The following is a 13,967-nucleotide window of genomic DNA, read 5'->3' as shown; positions in this document are numbered from 1 at the left end:
TAAAGATAGTCTATTCAATAAATGCTGTTGGCAAAAATGGACAGATATGTGCAAATAAAATGAAACTAGACCACCTTCTTACACCACATACAAGAATAAACTCAAAATGGATTAAAGACTTAAATGTTAAACTCGTAACCATAAAAATCTTAGATCAACACATAGGCAGTAAAATCTCAAACATTTCTTGTAGCAATACTTTTCCTAATATATCGCCTTGGGCAAGAAAAACAAAAGAAAAAAGAAACAAATGAGACAACATCAAACTAAAAAGTTTTTGAAAAGCAAAGGAAACCATCAACAAAATATAAAAGACAACCCACCCAATGGGAGAACATACTCACCAATGATATATCTGATAAGGGGTTATTACTCTAAACTTTAAAAACAACTTACACAACTCAACACCAAAAAAACAAACAATCCCATTTAAAAATGGGCAGAGGACCTGAATAAACACTTCTCCAAAGAGGAATACAGATGGCCAATAGGCATATGAAAAAATGCTCAATGTCACTCATCATCAGAAAAATGTAAATTAAAACCTCAATGAGAACCACACCTGTCAGAATGCCTATCATCAATAAATCAACAAGCAACAAGTGTTGGCAAGGATGTGGAGAAAAGGGAACCCTAGTGCACTGTTGGTGGGAATGGAGATTGGTGCAGCCACTGTGGCAAGCAGGATGGGGTTACCTCAAAAACCAGCAGTTCCGCTTCTGGGGATATATCCTAAGAAATCAGAAACATTTATTCAAAAGAATATATGCATCCCTATGTTTAATGCAGCATTATTTATAATATCTAAGATTTGGAAGCAGCCCAAGTGTCCATCAGTAGACGAGTGGATAAAAAAGCTGTGGTACATGTACACAAGGGAATACTACTCAGCTGTGAAAAAGAAGGAAATCTCACCATTTCCAACAGCATGAATGGACCTGAAGAGCATTATGCTAAGTGAAGTAAGCAAGTCAGAGGAAGACAAGTACCATATGATCTCACTCATATATGGAATCTAATGAACAACATTTACAAAATATATAGACTAGGTAACATAATCACAGCACTGAGATGATGCTACCTGCCGTATAATTATTTATACACATATTTTATCCCTTTAGCCAAAGTATAAGCTTTAACTGAGCAGAGACTGTGCCTTAGGCTTACCTATTTCTGCCTCAGTGCTTCATCCAGAGTTTTTTGCACATAGTCAGTACTCAATAAATATTTATTGAACAAATGAGTAGTGTTTATGTTTACTGCAGTTGGGGTTGGTGAAAAATACACTGAACTTTAGTGAACTTAAGTACTGAATCAAAACAATATAAAGCCATAGTGGCTCTTCCAGGGTTATTTAAATAATCTCCTCTTACACTGTACCTAAACTAAATTCCAAATAGCTCTCACTCCATTCTTTTTTAAAATTAATAACTGTCTAAAAATCCTTTATTTCTATGTTTAGCAATTTCATCAGTGAACTTCTTGTTTTTATAGGAAATGTATACCTTTGTTCCATTCAATAGCAACTCTCTTGTTTAATTCTCAGTATAATAACATATAGTGTGAACATGTTTTCTTTATATGAATAAATTTTTAAACAGAATGGAGATGAATTCATCTTCCCTTAGCCTTCTATAGTTAATCATCAAGATTCATCTTTAAGAATTGTTTACTGACCCTTGCTTTATTTACTTCTTTCTTTTGAACTTTTATTAAGTAGCAGAAACTTCACATAAAAGTTCTCAAATACTAATACTGGAAGGGAAAGGTATATCAAAAGGGATGCATTCTAATCAGAGCATACGTGGGTCTTACTTTGGGAGGGTGGGTTGGGAAAAGACAGTTGAAAATTCTCCACATTTCATTGATATAAGTCCAAAATTAACAGCAAAATGTCATGCTTATGCTTAGGCAGCATCTAAAAGTATGAATGATCTTGGCACTCTCAACAAAGTCTCTTGGAAACATAACCAACTCTCTCTACCAAGCCACTGTTTAAATGGCTAAGAAAGCACTTTGCCTTGTTAGGAGTACTCAAGAAATATCAGGTATTATCATGCACACCCGCAATCAGAAATATCACTTACTTTGAAGATAATGATAGTTGATTACTCCATGTTTATTCTGCACGTATTTTATGCAGATAAGTGCTTCTCTCTTGCCCCCCTGCCTCTAGAGTTCATCCACATGAATACCGAAAAAGTTCCTGAAGCTTAAAGTGTCCACAAGTTACTTTTCTATTTCCATGACCTTCCCTTATCTGCTCTTCCTCTCCTAATTCCTATCGTAGTCAGTGATATAAATAGCCACCAGACAACTAACAGAGGCCTACCAGTCGCCCCAGATTGAGAGTTTAAACATCCTTTCTCCCATTCATTTACAATCTGATAGTGAGAGGGCTCATGTGGCTCAATGATCAGTCATAAAAAGAAGACAGTGATTGGCTGATTCTGGATTCATCAAACCTCACTGAGCTTTTCTTATGTGCAGATAATGAAATGGGCAATGAGAATGCCTGACTGTATTAAGTACAGAGACTGCTAATATCAACAGAGGTAAATAAATACCATTATAGGCTTTATGATGGAAATGTGGGAAAAATAAAGGAGTAGTCAGTTCTGAATAGAGAGGACTGGGAGTCAGGCAAGGCTACATAAAATGGTGCAATTCCTCAGTCTAAACTGTCACGCCTGGTCAGTACAAGCACTCAGTATTTCATTCAGAAACAATTACGATGTATCTGGAAGAAAAATGGCAACAAAAAGATTAATACTGTTTAAGAATGCGCCACTGGATGAATATCTTAATATTTTAAAAACTAATTATCATTTTAAAAAACTATTAACAAGTCAAAACAATAAAAAACTAATTATTTTAATCTGAGGCCTACATTGAAGAGTTCTTTAAAAGCCAGTAGGATCATCCATTGTAGACCTCAAGTAATAACGTAAAAAGATAGGAGGAGAGCTCCTATCTCCGTGAAGAGGCAGAAGCTATGAATGTAGATTTACAAGACATCGGCACATAAGTAGCAGTTGACCCTTTGGACAAAACTAAGATCCTCCAGAGGCTATCAGGGAGAAAGTGGAAAGATAAGGCTAAGGTCAGAACCTTAAAAAAAACATACCAGTATTTATAGGGCAGACAGGAAGATGAAGACCAAGCCAAGAGATAGATGATAGATAGATGATGATAGATAGATTAGATAGATAGATGATGATGATGATATAGATAGGTAGATGATAGATGATAGATAGATAGATAGATAGATAGATAGATAGATAGATAGATAGATAGATAGATAGATGATAGATAGATAGATAGATAGATAGATAGATATAGATAGATAGATAGATGATAGATAGATGATAGATAGATAGATAGATGATAGATAGATAGATAGATAGATAGATAGATAGATGATAGATAGATAGATGATAGATGATAGATAGATAGATGATAGATAGATAGATGATAGATGATAGATAGATAGATAGATAGATAGATAGATAGATAGATAGATAGATGATAGATAGATGATAGATAGATGATAGATGATAGATAGATTAGATAGATGATAGATGATAGATAGATGATAGATGATAGATTAGATAGATGATAGATGATAGATAGATGATAGATAGATAGATAGATAGATAGATAGATAGATATAGATAGATGATAGATAGATGATAGATGATAGATAGATAGATATATAGATGATAGATAGATGATAGATAGATAGATGATAGATAGATAGATAGATAGATAGATAGATAGATAGATAGATGATAGATAGATGATAGATAGATAGATAGATAGATAGATAGATAGATAGATAGATAAATGATATAAGGAAAAAATCTATGTCTGTTCAAAGTCATTTTCTATTGTTATAAATATCCTTCTATTATTTTAAATATTATAAGTTTATATATGTATTTATACATATCCACCCAAAAATGTTGCAGTTGTAGAACTTGGTAGGTTATAACATGACATTATTTGTTATTTTTGAATGCCCTTTCTTTTTATACTCACACGATCCCCCATAAATTCTAAGATCTCTCACTATCCATAATAGTTACAGAGACAGAACAAAACATAAAATATACTTCTTAAGGCCTCTAATTTTGCTACTCCAAAGAACCTAAAGTAAGTATTCAGTTAGTTTTGGCTTTATTTCTACCACCATTTAAAACATGTCATTTAGGAGAAGTCAAGGCAAAAAAGGGGCAATGTCAAGCCAAGGGAACAGAACGTTTCAAGAAAAGACCTGCGGATCACAGAGGAGGCCACCAGCAATAGTGGCCGCACCCGAGCAGCTCAGTGGAGCAGTGGAGATGACTAAATTGCAGAGGGTAAAGCAGAGAGGAAGCGGAGCCTGAGCTGCAGTGAGACTGAAGAAGTTAATAGGGTGATAAAATGAAGGGAATCAGCGAAACACCTTGCATATGTTGTGGGAGGATGCAAATAAACTTGAACATAGGAGTTGGTGAGATGATGGAGTCAATAAGAAGGAAAGTTGAAAGATGGGAATAGTAGTAAACTCTGGGTTTAGGCCTTGGGGTTGAGGGAGTCAGAAAGGGGTAGAATCGTGCACAGGAGGGAAATTAAGGCACAGCACCCACACACAGGACTGACTTAGAAGAGCATTGCTGACTCTCTGATTCTGAGATAAGTTATTGATGCGAAATACTAGGTTTACACTGTTGATGTTATTGTTGGTTAGCAAAGTACGTCATTTATTGAAGCATAAGGGCTGTTCAACTAAACTAGCTAGGAGATAAAGAGAGATATAGATATAGACTATCTTTATTTATCTATCTATCATTGCACAAGCTGGTGTTAGTTCGAGTTATTTCATTTTATAATTATGTAGTAGACTTTATTTTCTAGCCAAAGAGCTAGATTTTGCATTTATCCCTATGGAATTTCATTTTAATAGGAAAAGCCCATCATTTCAAGCTCAGAGCATGTGGATTCTCTAATTCAGCAATCAGCACACTATTTTTGTAAATCACATTTTGTTGGAACACAGCCACACCCATTTATTTATGTAATTTCTATGACTGCTTTCATGTTACAATGGCACAGTCGAGTATTTGCAACAGAGAACTCATGGCCTAAAAAGCCTAAAATATTTGCTATTTGGCCCTTTACAGAAAAAGTCAGCCAACCTCGGCATGTAATCCAACCTATTAAGTATTCTTTCCAGCTAAAATATGCAAGTTTGGAAGATGTGTTTTCCATGTCTTCATTCAAATTATTAATGATTCTAATCCCAATAGGATCTAATCCAAAATACTGATAGAAATCCTTGCTCACCTCCTTCTTGACTAACACAAATGTTTCAGTTACCACTAAAAGAATGATAACAGTTTATTATCATCCAGGCTACAATGGTTCCTTTTCACGAGGCTGTAAAAATAAGCACTGTAAATTTTCTGGTTGAAATCCATATATGCTTAGGCTAATACCATTTCCATTTTAGGATCCTGGCAAACCTATCAAAAATATAATCTAAACTTTCCTTTATGACAAGGACATGATTAAAAACATGAGCAACTTTACTGTAATGTAATGATTCCCTGGTGATATAGGGAAATAGGTTGTGTCTTAGTCCATTTGGGCTGCTAAAACAAAATATCATAGGTAGAGTGGCTTATAAACAGCAGAAATGTATTTCTTACCATTCTAGAGTTCAAGATCCAGGTGCCAGTGAATTCAATGTCCTTTCACAGCATCCTTACCCGGCAGAAGGAGGGAAGGATCTCTCTGGTGTCTCTTTTACAAGGGCACTGATCCCATTCATGAGAGCTCCGCCCTCATAATCTAATCAACTCCCCAAAATTTTACTTTCTAGTATCATCACATTGGGGGTTATAAATTTCAAGGTATAAATTTAGGGAGCAACACAAACATTCAGTTCACTGCAGGTTGGATCATTTTTCACAGTATTCAGTAAGAAGCCTACGCCAGCTGTGCTTGCTTTGGTCTTAGGAAAGCTTTCCAAAGCTTGAAAATATAAGAGGAGGCAGGAAAACTACTAGCTGTCACTTCTCAATGCTAATAGTGGGATAACTCGAACCAGTCCTGCTCTCTGATCCAACAGCAAGCTCCCATTCTGCTGGGGATATGGAGGGAGACCACATAAGCAAGTGGGATGAAATTACATGGAAAGTAAGGCAAATGGTCTTTTAATGTCTACCACGTGAACTTTTATGAACTTGTTTATACACGTTGTGACACTCATTCTGGCTTTTAAGTGAATTTGTTGCATGTTTATTAAGTTCATTTGGTTGTGTTTTACATAGCTGAGGTTGCTGAATGGCGAAATCCTATAAAAGCAGGCTGGTGCTATATTGCTTATTAAGTGTTTCAGCGAAATACAAAACTTGTCAGCAGCTTCTTGCAATTGGGTCTGAAGTGACTTGTTCAAAACTAACACAGCATATTCAACTCCTGCTCATAACTCACATCCAGCAATTGTCAATAAGCTCCCTCAGGCCAAAGAAGGCACGCTGGGTTTCAAACTTCGGAAATCAAGAATCCTCATACACAAACTTTCAAATCATGCTCGGCTCACTTTCATAGGCAGAGCACTGCACCTGAAACTATGTCTTCATAAACACTCTATATGGAAAGGTGCTCCAGTCAAAAACCTAGTATCTGAGAAATGATCACTCCCCATAGTGAAATACAGCTCACATGGCTGTGCCATGCTTCTCTCACTCACCTCACTGTCTTCCAATTATACAAAAACCACTAGTTTGCACATGGCACAAAACCCAAGAAAACACAGTACTGATTGAATGACATTAAAGTTACTATAGAGATGTCTGCATAGGTGAAAAGCAGAGAAAAGATACATTATTATATGCATCAACGCTTGTAAGAAAGGTTTCCTTCATTCCTGTTCTGAAAAAAAATCCTAGGAAGAAAATATTTCCTCCCGTCTGTGCACTTGTACACTTTCCTGTCTCAGGGGCTTATTTCTTTATTTATGACTTACATTTGGTCCTGAACTACTGTGTGGGGAGGCAGAACATTTCTGCTACAGCATTTGTCATGGATTCTTTCTTTTTTGCTATTATATATTGTTCCCTTGTAGTTTTTTGTCGAAAATTGTCCTTCTCACAAGAGTTAATGTAAAAAATGCTTTCTTTCAAATTGCATTAATTATGAACTGTAAACATTTGAAATAACTTAAAATGTGGTCAAGCACTAAACAGGTTACTTTCACAGATACAGTAAACAGTTTCTAATATCTGGGGTGCTGAGCTGCAGAGAGGTACGCAGTGTGAGGGGACCTCTACGATGTCCCGAGGCACTGGGTCCCTAATATTTGAAGATTTTGGAGAAGGAAAGTCAGCCATGTCCTCCTCTAGCATATTGAAAATAAATTCTGTGTCCATGTCCCACAGGCAGTGGAGATGTAGAAAGACTGGTCTTGATCACAGCTCTGGCCTGGCTGACTTCTCAGAAACACTACAATACTCAGCATTCAAACACAGAACAGGACATATCTTTCCCTGAATTAAATCTTTCAATGGCTTCCCATGGCCCTCAGCATGACTGCCAAACTCCCTAACATCACTTCCCAGGCCTTTCACTAGCAGACACCTGCTTCCCTATATTCTTGTCTCCATATCTTGGCACGTGCTATTCTCTGCACTAGGAAATTCCACCCTCCTTCCTCCCTGCCTCTGACTTCTTAACTCCTACTCATCCTTCATTCCCAAGTGTAGGCATCACTTCCTCCAGGAAGCCTTCTCCAATCCCTAAAATCAATATTAGGTCCTCCTTGTGAACTCTCCTTGTGCATTTCCTCTATTAAAGCACCTATCATACTACACAGTGGTTTCATGATTTTTAAACTGTGAAATACATTTTTTTTCTAAGCAAAAATATTAGAATGAATCATGTGAAACAGAAATGTGGAGATACATGGGATTGTTCTGTTGAAGAAGGGGTGGAGAACCTGAAGCTATTCATGTTCAGCCTCCCATGTATGCCTATGCTGGCTTCTAAGATACTTCTTGAGAACCTTGGGACTCTCCAGAATGCATCTGCAAACACAACTACAATACACTGGAACTAAGCCCTTATTTTTCTATCTTGCCCACTAGACCATAGGCTCCAAGAAGGAAGGAACCATGTTTGTTTCATTCATAATGCGTTTAATAACTGAGCATCTGGCACAAAAACTGACAGATATTAGCTCTTCAATAAATAATTGTTGAATAAATGAATAAGGGTTTCAGCAGGTCAGCAGCAGAGCTCAGGATAAAGAACTATTTGTCTTTTTTTCATCTTTAGACAGTCCAGATCAAGTAGAGAATGAGCTGAAAAGAGACAGCTTTAAAAGAATCAGGTAGTGCAAAGGAGAAATCTCTTCTCTAAAGCTGTTTCGATCTTTTGTAATGACCAATGCATTACAGAAATGGCATGGCATAGAAGGGTTAGAAACATCCTACACCTGGTTTGCTTAAAAGATGTTCCTATTTTAATACAAGGAAGAATGTTATTAAGGTGTTCAGGAGGTGCCTTTTATGCTAATCAGATCATTTCAGCAAAGAAAGTTCAAGAGTACGTTCCAGAAGGAAAGTGATTTGCATTATGACTCAGCTCTCCAGGACAGTGACATAACTATGCATGTCCTTCCAGACTTTTAGAATGATGAGATTATCTGAGACCACTTAGGCTCAGGAGTCCCCTGTGACAGCCTGCTTATGGCTGGTCATCAGATCTCAGTGACTCTTGTGGACATTGCCCCCGCTCTTTGACCCTATTGTTCTGACTCAATAAAGTTTTGGTTTCATTCACTGAAAGGGAAAATCCTGCAGACAAAAATCTCTGTCATTTAATAAATACAACATGGTCATTGCTGTAACTCACAACCTAGTGGCCTCTTCTATTACAAAGTATATGGACACCAGGCCGAACGAGCCTTTTAAAAGGAAACTCTATTACACAATGTAATCGATGGTGGCGAGTCAAAGCTTTGTTGCATTTAAAATATGTGGTCACCACTATGCTCTGTAAGATTATGAGGCTTTAATACTCATAGAATTGAACAGAAATATAAACACAGAAGATTATATGATTTAGACACTAATCTGGTTCTTACCTTTCAGACACTTTAATTTATTTACACTGTCCCCTGTCTTACCGCCTTCCCTTTAAGCTTTGATCCTTGCACCAAAGTCAATGTGCTGTCTTCAATGAGGATAATAGAAACCCAGGTTATTTAAGAAACAAGCTTGAGTGCTTAAAAATCTAAGACCACAATTACAAAAATTGTAGGCCTGACACTAGATAATGATAATGTAATAGATGATTCAAGTACTGGGCTATTAAACAACACAACAGAACTAAATTCAGAATCACTTACCAAGAACACCTGTACTTTCCGAAAGCAACAATAGGTCAAGAAAGTGATGAGTGACTCTGTATTCTCAACGCCAAAAGCAGGAAGTCACATCCAGTTTGATTTAAAGGTAAGTAAGTCATGCTGTCAGTTAATTGCTACCTTTACATTTCTTGATCTACACTTTGAATAAAGCCAGTTGTGGCCAGTTATTATTAAAAAGCACCAAGTACCTAGGCACAAAAATAAGAACACGGGAACGCTATTGCCAAATGAAGATTCTTCTCTGTGCCAAGAGGTCAATCGGGAAGGGGTATCAAAAGTAAATCAGTTTGGGAAAGAATAATAAATATGGTATAAAGAAGTATAAATATTCAATGAAGTACTGCAAATAATTTTAATTCTTCTCAGCTGTAGAACCTAGTTTTCTCTTGGATACAGAGACCAGATTCCATCCATTCAGTCATCTGCAGGCGCTGGGAAGGGTTCTACCAATATCCCTTTAAGGACAATAATACAGTTGACCCTTGAACAACACAGGTTTGAACTGCATGGGTCCACTTATATGAGGATTGCTTTTCAATAAGTACTGTACATGTATTTTATCTTCCGTATAATTTTTAATGACATTTTCTTTTCTGTACCTTAGTTCATTGTAAGAATGTAGTATATAATATATATAACACAAAATATGTGTTAATGGATTATTTATGTTATTGGTAAGACTTCCAGTCAACAGTAGGCTATTGGTAGTTTTGGGGAGTCAAAAGTTATTTTTAGATTTTTGACTGGTGGAGGGTTGACAACCCTAACTCCCAAGTTGTTCAAGGGTCAACTGTATTATATAATGAGGAGTTCTGGAAGGCCAGGTGACAGCAGCAGACCAGCCTACTACACTGGACCGAAGAAAACTGTATTATTTATCAACCTTACTCTTTGTTTCTGTATCATTTCTTAGCTACTCTAGTTATCTGGAGCTATTAAGTACAGGTAGATCAAGTTATTTTTAAAAAATCAGGCTGGACAGGATCCCACACACCTCATGACCAGTACAGGATGCCTGCCCTCTTTGTTCCTTTCTTAACCCCAACATTAGGCAGCAGCTAACAGGATCAGCAGGGAGAAACCCATGGAGCTCAAGTGTAATAGTTCCATCATGAGGTAATAGTTTCTAAACCCCTATTCAAGGGTTATTTTTAATTTTTTTGTTGCGATTTCTTACCATTTGTAATCTGAGGGCCAGATCTTTTAGAGACCCTAAATTAATATTTGGAAACATTTACCATCTATATTTCCCCTTATTATAGTCCATGGCCATGCCTTTCCCAAGCTTATACCCAACCTTAATCTGATAGTCAAAAGATCAAGAATACTGTCTTTAATGAGGTTTTAGAGAACTTTGGGACAACGAGTTGCAAATGTCTAGAATCAGACAAGGGTTTAATTTAGTAAGTTATTACTTTTTCTCTTCAGCTCAGTTCTTGCCATTAAGATTTTCCAGACAATGTCTAGACTCTTTCAAAGACTCTCATTTTACTCTCTCCCCAAAAGTCTATGGCAATATTTCTCAATCTTTTTTATATTATCGTCAATCCACACTTAAGGAGCCTTTTTATTAGGCTTGCTTTTTTTCTAATCACATCTCCTCCCTATGAAATATTAACCCTACAGATAGACTGTTAATTTGTTTATATGCACTGGCCCTCTGGAAGACCGCCAACCATTGTAATATCAGAGATTGTTTCACCTCCTGAGATGCAATTTTGACACTTTGGGGCAATATTTTTTCTCTTTAGGAATGTGTACTCCATAACAGTTAAGAATAAGCTGCCTTTTGAAAATTTCCCAAAATAACCAAACATTATGAAAGTTAAAAATTTTTCACTTGGTGTGTGATAATTTTCTTTTAATCTAACTACCTTTTCCCCTTTCTTAGTCCTGTTTATAGAATGACATTGACATTGAGAAAAGTACTGAACAATCTAATCAAAATTTTGTGTGTGTGTGTGTGTGTGTGTGTGTGTGTGTGTCTGTGTGTGTGTCTACTATTTGAGTAAGTGCAAAATTGCTTTAGCTAAAATATGAAGAAATACATCCAGGGTAATTCTCAAAATTCTGATAAAACACATCATTTGTCATATAGACTAGATAGATGTACGGAATTCTGACATAGAATAGTAAAATGAGATTATTCTTTTTTTTAAAATTATGAGTTTCATGACTTGGTTTTAGTCGGAATCTTGGGTTAACGGGCAATGGTTACATACTTTTATATTCTGTCCTTGACTTCTTGTAACCGATACTGGGAGGCCAAGGATTACAAAATTATGGGTATGAAGTCATGCAAATTAGAAATGGCATTTCACTCTCTGCAGCCGAAAGGGCACATAACATGCAAACACTGACAAATCTAAAACCTCAGCTAGTAAAAAGGCTTTTTGATGGAAATATTAATGATGGAAATATTAAAGACTGGTCTTAAGCCTAAACCTTTTTTAAAAAGTTTAATAAGAAAGTGTTGTGCTTTAACTAAGTTGGAAAGTTATCAGAAAGGCTCTGGTAGCACATTTTACATAAAACACTGTAATGAAGTAATTCTATAAATAGAGGGGCATCTTCTGGCCAGGAGTTGACACTATGGCTTCCCTGTACTCTCCACACACATATACCACTCCAGGTGACTTGAACATGCTGGAATCTGCAGTCTACTTGTCATCAGAAAATAGAATAAAGTGTTTTTCTGTTTGTTCGTTTCAAAGTTCAAGAGCCTTTCAGTGAAGTCCAAATGAAGGACATTCCCAGAGAGAAACTGATAAGGGCATAAGATGGCTAATAAGAATTTACCCGAGAATAGTCAGATGTTACCAGCTTAAACGGGGAAGCCCTCAGGTTAGCTTGGTGGTCTCCTTAGGGGATGTGTTAGAACCTTAAGCAAGCAGAGGAAGAGGAAGATATTACTGATGAAGGAGAAATCTAAAACCTGTGGGTCACTTCAGGTAGGTGGCAGAAACAGCTGCAAAATACTGGCAACATCAGCTGTAGTTGAGAATTGAGAAACAAATCAACTTTAGATCTTGGTAGAGGCCCAGAGAATAAATAAACTCAATTAAAGTCTCTGGGACCCAATGACCCAGGTGTCCTCCGGAGTAAAAAACAAACAAACAAGCCTGCTCGGGACCTCGCTTAGGACAGCTGCTTAAAGAGCTTTGCTTTTGCAAACAGTTGAAAGGACTTCTGTGCAAGGAAACTAACAGCAGGCGCTCTGTCCCCCTGTGGTATAGATGGACCCCCCAAACCCCTGTTTTCCCAGACTCTGAGTTTCTGAGCCACTTGGAGTCCCAGTGCGAAAGTCACTCGGGAAAAATGGGCACACAACCATCTTCTCAACCTAAATAATAAATATAAAAGTTGTCACTCTGTCCCAGATGTGACTGAGGGACTGAAATGTACCACTCATTCTCTTTCCACTAAAAGAATAAAAATTAAAACAAATCACCCAGAGAAAGTCACTCTTGCGTCCCTCCATCGATTATAAATGAGTTTCAAGTTCAAAAGGTTAAGAGCTTAACCGACGGGCGGCGCAGCCTGCAACTTTCTGCAACTCCGCGGTTCTGTATCAGTGACGACTGGACGCCAAGCTGACTTCTCCGAGCAGAGGGGGATGAGCCACCCCACGCATCCCAGCCCCTCTGGCACCGCGCGCACCCCGAACCTCTCGGTCCTACTCCAGAAAAAGGGGCGCTCTCACGCCTGGGGACAGGCACGAACCCCCCACCCCCCTCCACCAGGGTTCGAATGAAAGATGAACGATGAACGGGGGAGGGGGGTAGTCAATGACAACCCAAAGTGACTTTTTAAAAAATTAAATTTAAATTAAAAAATCAGAGCTGAGCCTCTTACCATCGCGCCTGAGGTTGGCGTTGCGCAAAGCTTTGATGGATGAGCTCTGCGGGGCTGCAGAAGTGTCCCGATAGCTGCAAAAGTTTGCGCACACGAGAGTGTAGACGAAGACGAGCCGGTGCATTGGGATCAGCGACCCGGGGACAGCGGCGCTCCAAGAAAACTCCGGGACAGGCTCCCGGACGGACGGCGCGCCGCGCTGCGCTCCTGCCGGGCCGCGGGGCTAGTGCGCGAGCCGCGCGCGAACTTCCTGCCGCGGAGCGCGCCCGCCGCGGCCGCGCTTCCTCGTGGCGCCGAGCCGGTGAGCGGGGCCGCCGCCAGCAACAGGTCGGCGCGGGCTCGCCCCCTCCGGCGGCCGGCGGCTGCAGCACAGGCTGCGGGGGGCGGGCCGCCAGCCGCGCCCGGCCGAGCGGAGCCCCGCGGAGCGGAGCGTGCGGCCCGGAGCTGCGCGCGCTCGGGCTCCTGCGCCCGCGGGAGCCGCCCGCTCCCCAGCCCCGGCCGCAACCCGCTCGGCCCCTGCGCACGGCGGCCGGGCCTCTGCCCGCCACCCTGCGCCGAACCCTAGCCGTTAGCCCAGGAGGGGGGCAGACAGCAAGGTGGCCGGGAGGAGGTGGGCAGAGGTGGAGCCCCAGCCCTTCTCCGGAGGGCCTGGCTCCTTCACGCACGGGACAGAGCTCACGCCTTTGGTGATAGC

General features: G+C 39.2%; 1 protein-coding gene across 2 annotated transcripts in view; it reads right to left on the bottom strand.

The window, feature by feature from the left end:
- The window catches only part of PDGFD (platelet derived growth factor D), a 214,778-nt gene extending 201,208 nt beyond the window's left edge, over positions 1-13,570 (bottom strand). Inside the window, exon 1 of one of the 2 annotated variants that reach the window (XM_081154798.1) lies at positions 13,274-13,570. In XM_081154798.1, the coding sequence (XP_081010924.1) occupies positions 13,274-13,397 (124 nt within the window). In that variant the 5' untranslated portion in view covers positions 13,398-13,570. The remainder of the gene's footprint in view (positions 1-13,273) is intronic. The other variant, XM_081154797.1, reaches the window with a different exon arrangement.
- Between the last annotated feature and the right edge of the window lie 397 nt (positions 13,571-13,967).

This window comes from Miniopterus schreibersii (genome assembly GCF_964146895.1).
Source record: "Miniopterus schreibersii genome assembly, chromosome: 12".
NCBI classification, from domain to species: domain Eukaryota; kingdom Metazoa; phylum Chordata; class Mammalia; order Chiroptera; family Miniopteridae; genus Miniopterus; species Miniopterus schreibersii.
The sequence above is the reverse complement of the archived record's forward strand: the minus strand, read 5'-3'. Positions and strand labels throughout refer to the sequence as shown.